Source organism: Myxine glutinosa, chromosome 2 (assembly GCF_964187855.1).
Source record: "Myxine glutinosa chromosome 2, kmMyxGlut1.1, whole genome shotgun sequence".
Lineage (NCBI taxonomy): Eukaryota > Metazoa > Chordata > Myxini > Myxiniformes > Myxinidae > Myxine > Myxine glutinosa.
In genome coordinates, this window is record NC_136262.1 from 261790137 (window position 1) to 261808631 (window position 18495).

The window sequence follows — 18495 nt, forward strand, 5'->3', positions numbered from 1 at the left end:
TTATGTGAATGATAAAACAAACTTACCATACTATTTGTGAATGAATGAACTGACTTACTGTAGATTATGTGAATGATTAAACAAACTTACCATACTATTTGTGAATGAAAGAACTGACCTACCGTAGATTGTGTGAATGATTAAACAAACTTACCATACTATTTGTGAATGAAAGAACTGACTTACCGTAGATTATGTGAATGATAAAACAAACTTACCATACTATTTGTGAATGAAAGAACTGACACCGTAGATTACGTGAATGATTAAACAAACTTACCATACTATTTGTGAATGAAAGAACTGACTTACCATAGATTATGTGAATGATTAAACAAACTTACCATACTATTTGTGAATGAAAGAACTGACTTACCGTAGATTATGTGAATGATTAAACAAACTTACCATACTAATTGTGAATGAAAGAACTGACTTACTGTAGATTATGTGAATGATTAAACAAACTTACCATACTATTTGTGAATGAAAGAACTGACTTACCGTAGATTATGTGAATGATTAAACAAATTTACCATACTATTTGTGAATGGAAGAACTGACTCACCGTAGATTATGTGAATGATTAAACAAACTTACCATACTATTTGTGAATGAAAGAACTGACTTACTGTAGATTATGTGAATGATTAAACAAACTTACCATACTATTTGTGAATGAATGAACTGACTTACTGTAGATTATGTGAATGATTAAACAAACTTACCATACTATTTGTGAATGAAAGAACTGATTTACCATAGATTATGTGAATGATGAAACAAACGTACCATACTATTTGTGAATGAATGAACTGACTTACTGTAGATTATGTGAATGATTAAACAAACTTACCATACGATCTGTGAATGAAAGAACTGACTTACCCTGGATTATGTAGATGATTAAACAAACTTACCATACTAATTGTGAATGAATGAACTGACTTACCGTAGATTATGTGAATGATTAAACAAACTTACCATACTATTTGTGAATGAATGAACTGACTTACTGTAGATTATGTGAATGATTAAACAAACCTACCATACTAATTGTGAATGAATGAACTGACTTACTGTAGATTATGTGAATGACTAAACAAACTTACCATACTAATTGTGAATGAATGAACTGACTTACCTTAGATTATGTGAATGATTAAACAAACTTACCATACTATTTGTGAATGGAAGAACTGACTTACTGTAGATTATGTGAATGATTAAACAAACTTACCATACTATTTGTGAATGAATGAACTGACTTACCTTAGATTATGTGAATGATTAAACAAACTTACCATACTATTTGTGAATGAATGAACTGACTAAATGTAGATTATGTGAATGATTAAACAAACTTACCATACTATTTGTGAATGAATGAACTGACGAAATGTAGATTATGTGAATGATTAAACAAACTTACCATACTATTTGTGAATGAATGAACTGACTAACTGTAGATTTTCTGAATGATTAAACAAACTTACCATACTATTTGTGAATGAAAGAACTGACTTACTGTAGATTATGTGAATGATTAAACAAACTTACCAAACTATTTGTGAATGAAAGAACTGACTAAATGTAGATTATGTGAATGATTAAACAAACTTACCATACTATTTGTGAATGAATGAACTGACTTACTGTAGATTAAATGAATGATTAAACAAACTTACCATACGATCTGTGAATGAAAGAACTGGCTTACCCTGGATTATGTAAATGATTAAACAAACTTACCATACTAATTGTGAATGAATGAACTGACTTACCGTAGATTATGTGAATGATTAAACAAACTTACCATTCTATTTGTGAATGAATGAACTGACACTGTAGATTATGTGAATGATTAAACAAACTTACCATACTAATTGTGAATGAATGAACTGACACTGTAGATTATGGGAATGATTAAACAAACTTACCATACTAATTGTGAATGAATGAACTGACTTACCGTAGATTATGTGAATGATTAAACAAACTTACCATACTAATTGTGAATGAATGAACTGACTTACCGTAGATTATGTGAATGATTAAACAAACTTACCATACTATTTGTGAATGGAAGAACTGACTTACTGTAGATTAGGTGAATGATTAAACAAACTTACCATACTATTTGTGAATGAATGAACTGACTTACCATAGATTATGTGAATGATTAAACAAACTTACCATACTATTTGTGAATGAATGAACTGACTAAATGTAGATTATGTGAATGATTAAACAAACTTACCATACTATTTGTGAATGAATGAACTGACTAAATGTAGATTATGTGAATGATCAAACAAACTTACCATACTATTTGTGAATGAAAGAACTGACTTACTGGGGATTTTGTGAATGATTAAACAAACTTACCATACTATTTGTGAATGAATGAACTGACTTACCGTAGATTATGTGAATGATTAAACAAACTTACCATACTATTTGTGAATGAAAGAACTGACTTACCGTAGATTATGTGAATGATAAAACAAACTTACCATACTATTTGTGAATGAATGAACTGACTTACTGTAGATTATGTGAATGATTAAACAAACTTACCATACTATTTGTGAATGAAAGAACTGACCTACCGTAGATTGTGTGAATGATTAAACAAACTTACCATACTATTTGTGAATGAAAGAACTGACTTACCGTAGATTATGTGAATGATAAAACAAACTTACCATACTATTTGTGAATGAAAGAACTGACACCGTAGATTACGTGAATGATTAAACAAACTTACCATACTATTTGTGAATGAAAGAACTGACTTACCATAGATTATGTGAATGATTAAACAAACTTACCATACTATTTGTGAATGAAAGAACTGACTTACCGTAGATTATGTGAATGATTAAACAAACTTACCATACTAATTGTGAATGAAAGAACTGACTTACTGTAGATTATGTGAATGATTAAACAAACTTACCATACTATTTGTGAATGAAAGAACTGACTTACCGTAGATTATGTGAATGATTAAACAAATTTACCATACTATTTGTGAATGAAAGAACTGACTCACCGTAGATTATGTGAATGATTAAACAAACTTACCATACTATTTGTGAATGAAAGAACTGACTTACTGTAGATTATGTGAATGATTAAACAAACTTACCATACTATTTGTGAATGAATGAACTGACTTACTGTAGATTATGTGAATGATTAAACAAACTTACCATACTATTTGTGAATGAAAGAACTGATTTACCATAGATTATGTGAATGATGAAACAAACGTACCATACTATTTGTGAATGAATGAACTGACTTACTGTAGATTATGTGAATGATTAAACAAACTTACCATACGATCTGTGAATGAAAGAACTGACTTACCCTGGATTATGTAGATGATTAAACAAACTTACCATACTAATTGTGAATGAATGAACTGACTTACCGTAGATTATGTGAATGATTAAACAAACTTACCATACTATTTGTGAATGAATGAACTGACTTACTGTAGATTATGTGAATGATTAAACAAACCTACCATACTAATTGTGAATGAATGAACTGACTTACTGTAGATTATGTGAATGATTAAACAAACTTACCATACTAATTGTGAATGAATGAACTGACTTACCGTAGATTATGTGAATGATTAAACAAACTTATCATACTAATTGTGAATGAATGAACTGACTTACCTTAGATTATGTGAATGATTAAACAAACTTACCATACTATTTGTGAATGGAAGAACTGACTTACTGTAGATTATGTGAATGATTAAACAAACTTACCATACTATTTGTGAATGAATGAACTGACTTACCTTAGATTATGTGAATGATTAAACAAACTTACCATACTATTTGTGAATGAATGAACTGACTAAATGTAGATTATGTGAATGATTAAACAAACTTACCATACTATTTGTGAATGAATGAACTGACTAAATGTAGATTATGTGAATGATTAAACAAACTTACCATACTAATTGTGAATGAATGAACTGACTTACCGTAGATTATGTGAATGATTAAACAAACTTACCATACTAATTGTGAATGAATGAACTGACTTACCTTAGATTATGTGAATGATTAAACAAACTTACCATACTATTTGTGAATGGAAGAACTGACTTACTGTAGATTATGTGAATGATTAAACAAACTTACCATACTATTTGTGAATGAATGAACTGACTAAATGTAGATTATGTGAATGATTAAACAAACTTACCATCCTATTTGTGAATGAATGAACTGACTAAATGTAGATTATGTGAATGATTAAACAAACTTACCATACTATTTGTGAATGAATGAACTGACTTACCGTAGATTATGTGAATGATTAAACAAACTTACCATACTATTTGTGAATGAAAGAACTGACTTACCGTAGATTATGTGAATGATAAAACAAACTTACCACACTATTTGTGAATGAATGAACTAACATACTGTAGATTATGTGAATGATTAAACAAACTTACCATACTATTTGTGAATGAAAGAACTGACTTACTGTAGATTATGTGAATGATTAAACAATCTTACCATGCTATTTGTGAATGAATGAATAGACTTACTGTAGATTATGTGAATGATTAAACAAACTTACCATACTATTTGTGAATGAATGAACTGACTTACCGTAGATTGTAGATTAAAGCGCCTTTGGGCTTCTGGAAAAGCGCTATACAAAATAAATGAATTATTATTATTATTATTATTTGTGAATGAAAGAACTGACTTACCGTAGATTATGTGAATGATAAAACAAACTTACCATACTATTTGTGAATGAAAGAACTGACTTACCGTAGATTACGTGAATGATTAATCAAACTTACCATACTATTTGTGAATGAAAGAACTGACTTACCATAGATTATGTGAATGATTAAACAAACTTACCATACTATTTGTGAATGAAAGAACTGACTTACCGTAGATTATGTGAATGATAAAACAAACTTACCATACTATTTGTGCATGAAAGAACTGACTTACCGTAGATTATGTGAATGATTTAACAAACTTGCCATACTAATTGTGAATGAAAGAACTGACTTACTGTAGATTATGTGAATGATTAAACAAACTTACCATACTATTTGTGAATGAAAGAACTGACTTACCGTAGATTATGTGAATGATTAAACAAACTTACTATACTATTTGTGAATGAAAGAACTGACTCACCGTAGATTATGTGAGTGATTAAACAAACTTACCATACTATTTGTGAATGAAAGAACTGACTCACCGTAGATTATGTGAATGATTAAACAAACTTACCATACTATTTGTGAATGAATGAACTGACTTACTGTAGATTATGTGAATGATTAAACAAACTTACCATACTGTTTGTGAATGAAAGAACTGACTTACTGTAGATTATGTGAATGATTAAACAAACTTACCATACTATTTGTGAATGAATGAACTGACTTACTGTAATAATAATATAATAATAATACATTTATTTTATATAGCGCTTTTCAAGAAGCCCAAAGACGCTTTGACAGAGTACAAAAAAACATGTACAAAAAGACAAAAATCAACAGGTAAATAATCAAAGCAAAAGGAAGGAGAAGGAGAAGAGATAGTCAGGGGTTAAATGCTGTGGGTTAAATGTTGAATGCAGTGTTGAACAGGTGGGTCTTGAGTGATGTTTTGAATGTGGTGAGTGAGGAGGAGTCTCTGATGGTGTGAGGTAGTGAGTTCCAGAGGGTGGGAGCAGCGATGGAGAAGGCCCTGTCCCCCCAGGATCTGAATTTGGTCCACACGGCGGGGGGGGGGGGGGGGGTCAGGAGGTTGGCACCAGCAGAGCGGAGGTTGTGGGTGGGAGTGTGTCTGGAGAGGAGGTCAGTCAGGTAGGATGGGGCCAGGTTATGGAGGGCTTTGTAGGTCAAGAGGAGGATTTTGTACTGGATTCTCTGGGGGATGGGGAGCCAGTGAAGCTTGTAAAGGACGGGGGTGATGTGGTCACGGGTCCGGGAATGGGTGAGTAGACGGGCAGCGGAGTTCTGAATGTATTGGAGTTTATTGATGATTATTGAGGGTCATCGCGAGATCCAAAGGAGGCTGTTGCAGTAGTCCAGTGTGAGGGTGAACCAAAGAGGAGGCTGTTGCAGTAGTCCAGACGGGAGGTGATGAAGGCGTGGATGAGGGTTTCTGCAGCGGTGGAGGAGAGGGATAGACGGAGACGGGCGATGTTTTTCAGGTGAAAGAAGGCTGTCTTTGTGATCTGTTTAGTGTATTTGTCGAAGGAGAGGGTTTGGTCAAAGATGATGCCAAGATTCCGGATGTGAGGGGAGGTGGATACTGGGACACCGTCGATGTTGAGGGCAAAGTTATGGTTGGATTTTGTGAGCGTTTTTGGGCCAATGATGATTATTTCAGATTTATCATAGTTAAGTTTGAGGAAGTTGATTTGAAGCCAGGATTTTATTTCAGTGATGCAGTTTGTCAGGATAGAGTGGGTTGCGGTGGAGATGGACTTGGTGGAGATGAAAAGCTGGATGTCATCGGCAAACCTTGAGGCTTTGTTTTTCTCTCAGCGCCTGTCGTTTGGGATCCAATAACTTTCGTTCTCTGTTTTCGCAGTCTTTCCACCCCAAAGCCTACTTCCTTATGTAAATCTCAACTCAAAAAAAAGAAAAAAAAAAGACTACCTTCTCTGTGCTCATTCGTTTATTCATTCTTATTCGTTCGTTCGTTCTTCGACCACGTGGTTCTCCCCCATTTCCCCAGATAGATTGTCAAATTTCAATTCGTTATTTTATCGTCCATGTGATATTGTTTGATTATTGTTAGTTTTGGTTTGAATTTCCTGTAACTCGTAATTAATTAATCGTTTTCTGCCCTTGTGTGTGGCCTTGTAGTTGTACCCCCGTCGGTGTTTTGTTAACTTAAGTGTGTTTTGCTTGGCTCTTGGTTTTTTCCCTTCTACCCCGAACATAATACTGTCTAACGTTCTAATTCCCCACCCCCCCCCCCCCCAAAAAAAAACAAAAAAAACCAAAAACATTTATTTTATTTTCTCCACGTGTACTGTTGTCTCATCCTGTATTTTCTGTCCAGGTGTGCTGTTCGCCCCACCCCCATTATCTCCTTGCCATCCACCGTTTGCCCTGTTCACGTGACTCGTGGTGGTCCCTCTCGGCTCTCCCCCGTTGGTATTTTTGTGCATATATAATTGTTCATAGTTCTGTTTAAATATTTTTAAATATGTTTAACCTTTCCCCTTCTGTTTTTTATTCAGTGGTATATTACAACACGCTGTTTTTCTTCCTATTTAAAAGGCTTTTCTCAATTTCCTCTCCAACTCATTCCACTTCAAAAAAAAGAAATTCAATATCTTATACGTCTCCCTCACTACATGGTCTAAATTCACATTCATTCCATCCCTCCTCCATCATCCTGAACCGGATTGCTAACTTGAAAATCACAACAAACCCAATTTGTTATCAATGTTCGTCTTTCATTAATCATCCACTTTCTAAACTCCCCTCTTGCCCCTCCCATCCAAATCCCCCCCCTTGCACCTACACTCCGAAACTTCCCCCTTGCCCCTCCACTCTTAAACTCCCCCCTTGCCCCTCCACTCCTGAACTCCCCCCTTGCCCTTCCCCTCCTAAACTTCCCCTTTGCCCCTCCCCTCCTAATCCCCCCCCTTGCCCCTCCACTCCTGATCTCCCCCCTTTCCCCTTCCCTCCAAAACTCCCCCCTTGCCCCTCCCCTCCTAAACTCCCCCCTCACTCCTCCCCTTCAAAACTCCCCCCCAATCCCTCCCATTCAATTCTCCCCCCATACCATTCCTCTCCAATTCTCTCTCCTCCCCCCTCCTCCTCCAAGCTGCCTCCTCCCCACTTCGTCTCCCTTCTATCTCATACCTCCACCCCCCCAAACCTTCTACTTTCCTCTGCCCCCCCTCAAACAACCCCTCACTGTGCCGCATCCCTTCACCAGCAAACCTTTCATCCTCCTCATCCTTCCCTTTCTTGGAACTCTTCTGCAACATCTGAAACACTATCAACTGCTCTCCCTACCTCCCCCTCTCATCCTTCATCTTACCCTACTCCTCCCCTCCCCTGTCCTGTACCCGATGCTCCCCCTCTCTCTTCATTAACGGTATGGACCTCAAACATCCGGGGCCTTCGCTCAAACCTGACTGATCTCTCCATACAGGTTGCTTCTGACAATCCAGACTTGATCTGCTTAACAGAGACTTTCCTCCTTCAAGATGTCTCTGATTCCTTAATATCTCTTCCTGGTTACTCCCTCCTCCGGTATGATAGACCTGAGCCTCGGCCTGGTGGTGGGGTGGCTATCTTTGTCAAAAACTCTCTTCCTCACTCTCCTTGCACTGCTCTCTTTCCTCCTCACCCGCAGGAGTACCTCTGGTTACGGCTTCCTCTCCGCTCCCACCTTTTGTTCATATGTGTTCTGTACCGTCCCCCAAACAGTGATGACTCCATCTACATTTCAATGTCTGACAACATGGACCAACTTCTATCCACTCATCCCAACTCTCTCTTCCTCATATGTGGTGACTTCAACTGTCATCATGCCACCTGGTTGGGTGTGGGTTCCTCTCTCACTAGTCATGGCACCTCAGCAAAGGACTTCTGTGACTCACTGGGATTGACACAATCTGTCAATTTCCCGACCCGGATCTCAGCCAATGGAGTATCTTCTCTTCTAGACTTGGTTATGACAAACTTCCCTGCTAATGTCTGCTGCTCTTCTTCTGCTCCAATCGGTTCTTCTGATCATGTGCTTGTCAAAGTGGACATCTCTCTGGCCATTCTCAGAGAGCCTCCTCAGCGTCGACGAGTCTGGCATTTCACTCAGGCCGACTGGGACGGTCTTCAAGCAGCCATCAATCGTCTGGATTGGTCTCCCATCTCCACTGCCTCTGACATCAATTCTTCCTGGGAATTCTTCCAAAGCAAACTGATCTCTCTCATGCACAGATTTATCCCATCTCGCCTTCAATTGTCTTACCCTTCCTCCCGTCCATGGTACACTGAATCTTGTGGTGAGGCAGTTGCCCTGAAACAACTTGCCTTTGCCTCTTGGAAGGCTAATCCAACTGAAGGAAATCTCAGTTCCTTCCACCAAGCTCGGAACAAGTGTGTGTCTACCCTCAGGAGTGCCAGGAAGCACTATCTCTCCTCACTCAAGAATGAACTCTCAAACCTGTCTCCTTCCTCCAAATCCTGGTGGCGTCTGGTCAAATCCGTTTCTGGTGTTTGTTCCCCCTCCATCCCCTCCCTTACCTCAAATGGCCACACAGTTGACATCGCACGTGACAAAGCCGAATGCCTCAACTCTGTGTTCGCCTCGAAATCCTTAGTCCCAAACCCATCTCTCTCTGTTCCCACCTTTCCCAGTCGAACCCAAATGCTCCTGGACTCTGTGTCCTTCTCTCCTGACAAGGTGGAGGAGTTTATGTCAAACCTCGACTCTGATTCTGCAACTGGACCAGACGGCATCAGCCCACGGGTCCTAAAATCCTGCTCTGCCGCTCTATCTCACCCTCTCTCTGTTCTTTTCACCCTATCTTTTGCTCAAGGTCATCTGCCAGCATCCTGGAAATCAGCTAACATTACCGCTTTACACAAAAAAGGTGCAAAAACAGATCCTTGCAACTACAGACCAATCAGCCTGCTCCGAATTATCAGCAAAGTCATGGAATCCATCATTGCTTCGGATATGAAATCTTTCCTCTTCTCCAATGGCTTGATCTCTGATCATCAATTTGGTTTCAGACCAGGTCACTCTACTCTGGACATGCTGCTTCTGCTGTCTCAACAATGGATGGAGGTCCTGAATGCCAAACAGGAAATCAGAGCTGTCTCCCTTGACATATCAAGGGCCTTTGATACGGTCTGGCACCCAGCTCTGCTCACCAAACTCTCCTCCTATGGTATCCATGGAAATCTCCATGCATGGCTTGCGGACTTCCTCTCTGGTCGTAGTCAACGTGTGGCCCTGAATGGATTTCTCTCATCTCCCCTTCCTGTTCAGGCTGGAGTTCCCCAAGGAAGTGTGCTGGGCCCTGTGCTTTTTCTGGTCTTTATCAATGATCTCTCTGACTCTCTGGAAAATCCTCTCTATCTCTTTGCTGATGACTCCACTCTCTGCCGCTCCATTCCTCTTCCCTCAGATAGGCAGTCTGCAGCCTCCTCACTCTCTGAAGACCTGGACAAAATCACAGACTGGTCAAACAAGTGGAACATGTCTTTCAATCCTGCCAAATCTCACTCTCTTACTATGTCTCTCCGAAAAGATCGACTGGACAACCCTCCCATCTACTTTCTCAACAATCCTCTCCAAGAAGTTCTGTCACTCAAGCTTTTGGGTCTCACTATCTGCCATGATCTTTCTTGGGAAAACCACATTTCCAAGCTGGCCTCCAAAGCCAGTCGCCGACTGGGCATCCTCCGTCGTGCGAAGTCCTTCCTCGGCACACCTGAGCTCCTCACCACATACAAGGCTTTCATCCGCAGCTCAATGGAATACTGTTCTCCCCTATGGGCTGGTGCTCCTGCCTCACACCTGGCTCGGCTTCACGCTGTTGAATCCAAAGCTTTCAAAATCATTGGAATCTCCCGCGATGAAGCTATCTCTGAGGGCCTTTCACTCACTCACCGCAGGCAGGTAGGTGGTCTTTCTGTCTTCTACCGACTCCTCTCCGGCCTTGCTCCCTTAGCTCTCTCCGTGCTCTGTCCCCCAAATATTCCTACAGGTCGCACAAGATCTGCCAGCAACCCTCTGATGGTTAAACTGCCGAAATCTCGGCTCTCTGCTCACCTTCACTCTTTCATTCTTCTTTTCTCCCGCCTGTGGAACAAACTCCCACACTCCCTTCAATCCCTCTCCTCCCTCCAGGTCTTTAAAACAGCTGTTCACCACCATCTCTTATCTTCCCCCATCCATAACCTTGATCTTTTCTACCCCCACTAATTCACCCCAGATCCACCTTGTTTGAAATTCCAACTTATTTCCTGGAAATCCTGGCAGTGTCCATATGTTTATACCTCTCCCACCCCCCCCCCCTTCACATGCCTCCCCCCCTTCACATGCCTCCCCCCTTCACATGCCTCCCCCCCAAAGCCCTCTCCCTCCCACAGATCTCTCGATGTCTCCATGTCTCTCGGTCCCTGCTCTCAAATGTTGTGTTTGTGTCCTTCCCCCTCTCTCCCCATCTTGTCTACCGCTCCCGATGTTATTTGTTTTATGTGTCTGTTTGTCTTTCTGTGTGATTAATTTTCGCTCTTTCACGAGCCTCGATCTTGTATACAAAAAAAAAAAAAAAAAAAAAAAAAAAGCAGTGGAATTGGAGACCATGACGGTGGATTAAGTGACCAAGGTGGGACAGGTACAGGATGAAGAGGAGGGGGCCAAGAACTGAACCTTGGGGGACACCTTGGGGGAGGGGAGTAGTGGGGGATTTGCAGTTATTGATGGAGATGAACTGGCATCTGTCGGAGAGGTATGATTTGATCCAAGAGAGGGCAGTGCCGGTAATGTTAAAGGTGGTTTCAAGTCGGGTGAGGAGGATGGTGTGATTGATGGTGTCAAATGCGGCGCTGAGGTCGAGGAGGATGAGAATGTTGAGGTTGCCAGCGTCAGATGAGAGGAGAAGGTCGTTGGTGATTTTGAGGAGAGCAGTTTCAGTACTGTGGTTGGAGCGGAATCCGGATTGGAATGTTTCATACAGGTTATTGGCAGAGAGGTGATGTTTAAGTTAAGTGGCTACAGCACGTTTTTGTTTTTTTTTTGTTTTTTTTGTATACTGAATCGAGGCTCGTGAAAGCACGTTCCAAAACTTTTGACAGAAAGGGTAGGTTGGAGATGGGTCTGAAGTTGTTTAGGGTGTCAAGGTTGAGTATAAGTTTTTTCAGAATGGGGGTAACAGCAGCAATTTTGAGGGATAGTGGGACGATGCCTGTAGACAGGGAGGAGTTTATTGTTGCAGTGATAAGTGGAGAGAGAGCAGGAAGGAGGCCTTGACAAAGCTGGAGGGGATGGGTTCAAGAGTGCAGGTGGCAGTTTTCATTCCTATGAGGAGTTCAGAGAGGTCAGTAGGGGAGACTGGGGAGAACTGAGACAGGGGTTGGCAAGATAAGGGGGGGGGCAGGTGGTTTGAGGGGAGCGGGTGCGGTGGTGGTTAAGCTGCTGTAGATGTTGTCAATTTTGCTTTGGAAGAATGAAAGGAAGGAGATGCAGTTGTCTACTGTGAATGACTGGGTGGTGGTGTTCAGGGGGCTGAGGAGTTTGTTTATTGTCGAGAAGAGTGCTTTTGGGTTTCCAGAGCCAGAGGGGATAATTTGAGAGTAGTAGGCGGAGCGGGCGTGGGAGAGGGCATCTTTGTAGTGTTGTAGGTGGTCCTTGTAGGCTTGGGAGTGAATTGTGAGACCTGTTTTATTGCGGAGTCTTTCATGTTGGCGAGCACGAGTTTTCATCAGGCGGAGTTCAGGGGTAAACCAGGGAGCAGAATGGGTGAAAGAAACTGTTTTGGTTTTTATAGGCGCAAGCTGGTCAAGGCAGGAGGAGAGAGTGTGGTTGTAGTAGTCAGTGAGGTCAGAAGGGGTGTGGAGGTCATCGAAGGGAGAAGTGGACATTTTTTCAGAGAGGGTGGATGAGAATGAGGTAGGTGAAAGAGCGTTTAGCTTATGGAAGTTGATAGTGCGATAATGCCTTGGTGCTGGGGTGGGGATGTTGATGGTCATAGTGATGGCTAAGTGGTCAGGAGCAAATAATAATAATAATAATAATAATAGGTCAAATAATAATTATGTAGATTATGTGAATGATTAAACAAACTTACCATACTATTTGTGAATGAAAGAACTGACACTGTAGATTATGTGAATGATTAAACAAACTTACCATACTATTTGTGAATGAAAGAACTGACTTACTGTAGATTATGTGAATGATTAAACAAACTTACCATGCTATTTGTGAATGAATGAACTGACTTACTGTAGATTATGTGAATGATTAAACAAACTTACCATACTATTTGTGAATGAATGAACTGACTTACCGTAGATTATGTGAATGATTAAACAAACTTACTATACCAATTGTGAATCAATGAACTGACTTACTGTAGATTATGTGAATGATTAAACAAACTTACCATGCTATTTGTGAATGAATGAACTGACTTACTGTAGATTATGTGAATGATTAAACAAACTTACCATACTATTTGTGAATGAAAGAACTGACTTACCGTAGATTATGTGAATGATTAAACAAACTTACTATACCAATTGTGAATCAATGAACTGACTTACCGTAGATTATGTGAATGATTAAACAAACTTACCATACTAATTGTGAATGAATGAACTGACTTACCGTAGATTATGTGAATGATTAAACAAACTTACCATACAATTTGTGAATGAAAGAACTGACTTACTGTAGATTATGTGAATGATTAAACAAACTTACCATACTACTTGTGAATGAATGAACTGACTTACCATAGATTATGTGAATGATTAAACAAACTTACCATACTATTTGTGAATGAATGAACTGACTAAATGTAGATTATGTGAATGATTAAACAAACTTACCATACTATTTGTGAATGAATGAACTGACTAAATGTAGATTATGTGAATGATTAAACAAACTTACCATACTATTTGTGAATGAAAGAACTGACTTACCGTAGATTATGTGAATGATTAAACAAACTTACCATACTATTTGTGAATGAATGAACTGACTTACTGTAGATTATGTGAATGATTAAACAAACTTACCATACTCTTTGTGAATGAATCAACTGACTTACTGGAGATTTTGTGAATGAATGAACTGACTTGCTGTAGATTTTGTGAATGAATGAACTGACTTACCGTATATTTTGAAGGCATATTGCATCTTCAATTCCCTTGGGGCAGCTTCGCTGAATACAGAAAACATGTCCAGAAAGTTGTTGAAAGACATGTTTCCTTGACCATCAGTGGAGAAAACCTCCACAATCCTTTGGCGGAAAGGGTTTTCCTGTGAACATGGGGTAAATTGAGACTTAAAATAATGTAGAGAGAAGTAAAATAGTCAGGAGGTTTAACAACCTTAACAATCTTTCAGCTCTTACACGAGCCGCGATCTTGTATACAAAAAAAAACAAAAAAAAAACGATGGTCTGATTACTTTTCCCAACTATCACAAACAGGTTGGCTGAAGGTCAAATAATTTCCTGGCTCTCGCCCAGTTTTGTTGTTGTCGTTAATATATGTTTCATCTGTCCATAATCACCTTGGCATAATAATAAGACAATGAGGACCAAACACAGTGAGAGATATTGAGGTAAATCCAAGAACAACCAAACCACATAGTCCAACCAAATCAGCTAGCACAACAAAACCATCGAGGTTCAGACAATGTACAAGGCCATTAGAAGACAATGGACAAATCAAGAGAGTGCCAGAGATTTGAACCTTGGTTCCCTGAATCATGAGCGACGTGTTCGGAACGAAGACCAGGTGATGGATTGTGAATGAATGAGCTGTTGATTTGATTCAACAAATCAAATGCCCATTATGAATTTTGACTCAGCACAAATTTTGACATCCGGACATTATGGAATAAACAACCCAGCACAACCAAACAACCCAGAAAAGGTCTCATTAAAGTTGACCTTTAATGGTCAACAAAGGATTCTTTCTATAATACTTGGTGTGGATCCACATAATAGAACAAGCATTCATTAATTATTGAAGACCTCGATTTATTGAGGATTTAGCTTCTTGGATATAATAAAAAATACTAAATATTTTTCTCTCCACTGAGATGTCACAATTGCAACTCGGATTATACAGGGAAATCACATGAATCCAGGTTCACGTCATTTAGACCCCGGTCAAGTAACTGGAAGGGAACTCCAACTATTCCAATGGATCCACATCACAAACAGAAATGTCTCCATGGATGCAATACCGTCAACTCGTGATTTCATTGTCACCGAGACCCGCAACCCACATGGTGCACAGAAAGCTCCCACAATCAATCGTACCCTCGACTTCCATGCAGGCCTGAGTGTGAGTGCTGTGTTAAAAGTGCAATTCCGCATTGTGTGCTTGCCATGGCAGCGGGATCATGGGATATCAGAATTTATTGTCCCTGTGTCTGTGCTTGTGAGACTTGGCGATGACGTCGGTCCGATCTCGCTCGTATTTCTGAGCTGTGCAGAGGCCACTGAAGCAGTTTATTGTTGTTATGGGTATAACTCACCGTATAACTATAGTCATTATAGTTGGGTGATGCACTGCAGGTTACCGAGTTTTTATCCACCATGGGGTCTTGACAAACGACCCTTTGAATAATTTCTAAACCGACAAAGTGTTGCAACCATGTGACGGTGTCTCCAAGAAGTGGACGTGAAGAACTTACTTTTAGCTCGGGCATGCTTCTGACCACTTGGCTCAGGACTGTAAGCTCGGAGTCGTTGCCAGGCACGGCCACGGGAGAAAGGTCTTGGAATCGACTATGCAGGCTGAAAGACACAGGAGATGAGAATCACACAGCATGGGGCACACCACCAGACCATCATGTATAACAAGCCGCAGATGACGGTGTATCAGTATTTGGTTGACATGTTCAAGATGCATGAAGAGAAAACAAGAATGACTGCACTGTGGTCACAACCAGCAACAAAATCCCATAACGTGCCAATTGTGAAACACACATTTAATGTGTTAATAAAAGATGAACAGCGTGATTGGGAAACACATTTAATGCGTTATTACAAGATGAACACAGGATTGGGAAACACACATTTATTGCGATATTACAAGATGAACAGCGCAATTGGGAAACACACATTTAATGCGTTATTACAAGATAAACAACGTGATTGGGAAACACACATTTAATGCGTTATTACAAGATTAACAGCATGATTAGGAAACACACATTTAATGCGGTATTACAAGATAAACAGCACGATTGGGAAACACACATTTAATGTGTTATTACAAGATGAACAGTGTGATTGGGAAACACATTTAATGCGTTATTACAAGATGAACACAGGATTGGGAAACACACATTTAATGTGTTATTACAAGATGAACAGCGCGATTGGGAAACACACATTTAATGCGTTATTACAAGATAAACTGTGTGATTGGGAAACACACATTTAATGCGTTATAACAAGATAAACAGCGCGATTAAGAAACACACATTTAATGTGTTATTACAAGATAAACAGCACGATTGGGAAACACACATTTAATGTGCCACCCATCTCAACCAAACCACCCAGCACAACCAAACCACCCACAACAACAAATCCACCAAGAACAACCAAACCGCCCAGAAGAACAAAATCACACAGCACATCCAAACCATCCAGAAGAACAAAACCACGCAGTACAACCAAACCACCCAGAACAAGGAAACCACCCAGTACAACCAAACCACCCAGAAGAACAAAATCACACAGCACATCCAAACCACACAGAAGAACAAAACCATGCAGTACAACCAAACCACCCAGAACAAGGAAACCACCTAGAAACAACCAAACCACCACAGAAGAACAAAACCACGCAGCACAAACAAATCAACCAGAACAAGGAAACCACCCAGAACAACCAAACCACCCAAAAGAACAAAACCATGCAGCACATCCAAATCACTCATAACAAGGAAACCACCCAGAACAACCAAACCACCCAGAAGAACAAAACCACACAGAACAACCAAATCACCCAGAAGAACAAAACCACGCAGCACATCTGTAGTGAAATTGTATTCAAGTTGTAACCCAGGTGCTATTACAACTCCTGTCCACTACATGGCTATTATAAGATCTTGACCGCAGAGCGTGAGGGCAGTCCTGTGACATTTATCCTGTGTTAGTCATGTGCATACTTAGAATGGTAAGGGGAATTACATTGCGTGTTGCTTGCTTGTTTGCTTGGATGTCATATCACTCCTGATTGTATGATCGTAGTGTACTGATACCATGATTGCTGATTTCCTCAGAGATGCTGTCTGAGATCGATTCTGATAAAACTCAGTTGGAGAACGCTGTCGTAGACTGATTTTTACGACAACATCCAAACCACCCAAAAGAACAAAACCACTCAGCACAACAAAACCACCCGGGAAGAACAAAACCACTCAGCACAAGGAAACCACCTAGAAGAACAAAACCACTCAGCACAACCAAACCACCCAGCACAACCAAACCACCCAGCACAACAAAATCACCCAGCACAACAAAACGACCCAGCACAACCAAACCAAACCACCCAGCACAACAAAACCACCCAGAACAAGGAAACCACCTAGAAGAACAAAACCACTCAGCACAACCAAACCACCCAGCACAACCAAACCGCCCAGCACAACAAAATCACCCAGCACAACCAAACCAAACCAACCAGCACAGCCCAACTACCCAGCACAACAAAATCACCACAACCAAAACACCCAGAGCAAAAAATCACCCAGAACAAGGAAACCACCCAGGACAACCAAACCACCCAGAAGAACAAAACCACGCAGCACAACCAAACTACCCAGCACAACAAAACCAACCAGCACAACTAAACCACCCAGCACAACCAAACCGCCCAGCACAACAAAATCACCCAGCACAACCAAACCAAACCAACCAGCACAACCAAACCACCCAGCACAACAAAATCACCACAACCAAAACACCCAGAGCAAAAAATCACCCAGAACAAGGAAACCACCCAGGACAACCAAACCACCCAGAAGAACAAAACCACGCTGACTCCGCACGTGAAAAAGGACTCCCCCATATCCCAAATCTTCCCCATCACCCATCCCTTTCAAATCTCCCCCCTTGCCCCCTCCCTCCTAAACTACCCCCTCACCCCTCCCCGCCAAGACGCCCCCTCGCCCCTCCCCTCCTAGACTCCTGCCTCACCCCTCCCCTCCAAATCTCCCCCATATCCCATCCCTTTCAAATCCCTCCCCTTGTCCCTTCCCTCCCAAACTCCCCCCTCACCCCTCCCCTTCAAATCTCCCCACCCTCATTGCTTCTCAATTTCCCCCCTCTCACTCCCCCTCCTCAAAGCGTCCTCCCCGCTTCTTCCCCCTTCAAACTCTCACCTCCATCTCCCCCAACCTTCTGCCTCGCTCTTCCCCCTCCTCAAATAACACCTCATTGTGGCTCACCCAATCACCATCAAACCTTTTGTCCGCCCCATCCTTCCCTTTCTCCGAGCTATTCTGAAATCTCTGACACACCTTCAACAGCTCTCCCTACCTCTTCCACCTCTTCCACATCTTACCCTACCCCTCCTCCCCCCTGTTCTGTATCTGATGCTCCCCCTTCCTCTTCATTAACGGTATGGACCTCAAACATCCGGGGCCTTCGTTCAAACTTAACTGATCTCTCCATACAGGTTGCTTCTGTCAAACCAGACGTGATCTGCTTAACAGAAACTTTCCTCCT

The 18495-nt window shown here is 40.6% G+C and overlaps 1 protein-coding gene and 1 long non-coding RNA gene across 2 annotated transcripts in view; both read right to left on the reverse strand.

The window, feature by feature from the left end:
- Nucleotides 1-18495, reverse strand: part of LOC144890746 (uncharacterized) — a 388459-nt gene that overhangs the window by 268314 nt on the left and 101650 nt on the right. The gene's annotated exons all lie outside the window — the stretch shown is intronic.
- LOC137422116 (calcium and integrin-binding family member 2-like) overlaps nt 1-18495 on the reverse strand; it is a 90425-nt gene that overhangs the window by 12388 nt on the left and 59542 nt on the right. Inside the window, exons 3-4 of the mRNA XM_078772498.1 lie at nt 15447-15549; nt 13910-14057 (exon numbers count right to left, since the gene is read on the reverse strand). Of these exons, the coding sequence (XP_078628624.1) occupies nt 13910-14057; nt 15447-15549 (251 nt within the window). The remainder of the gene's footprint in view (nt 1-13909; nt 14058-15446; nt 15550-18495) is intronic.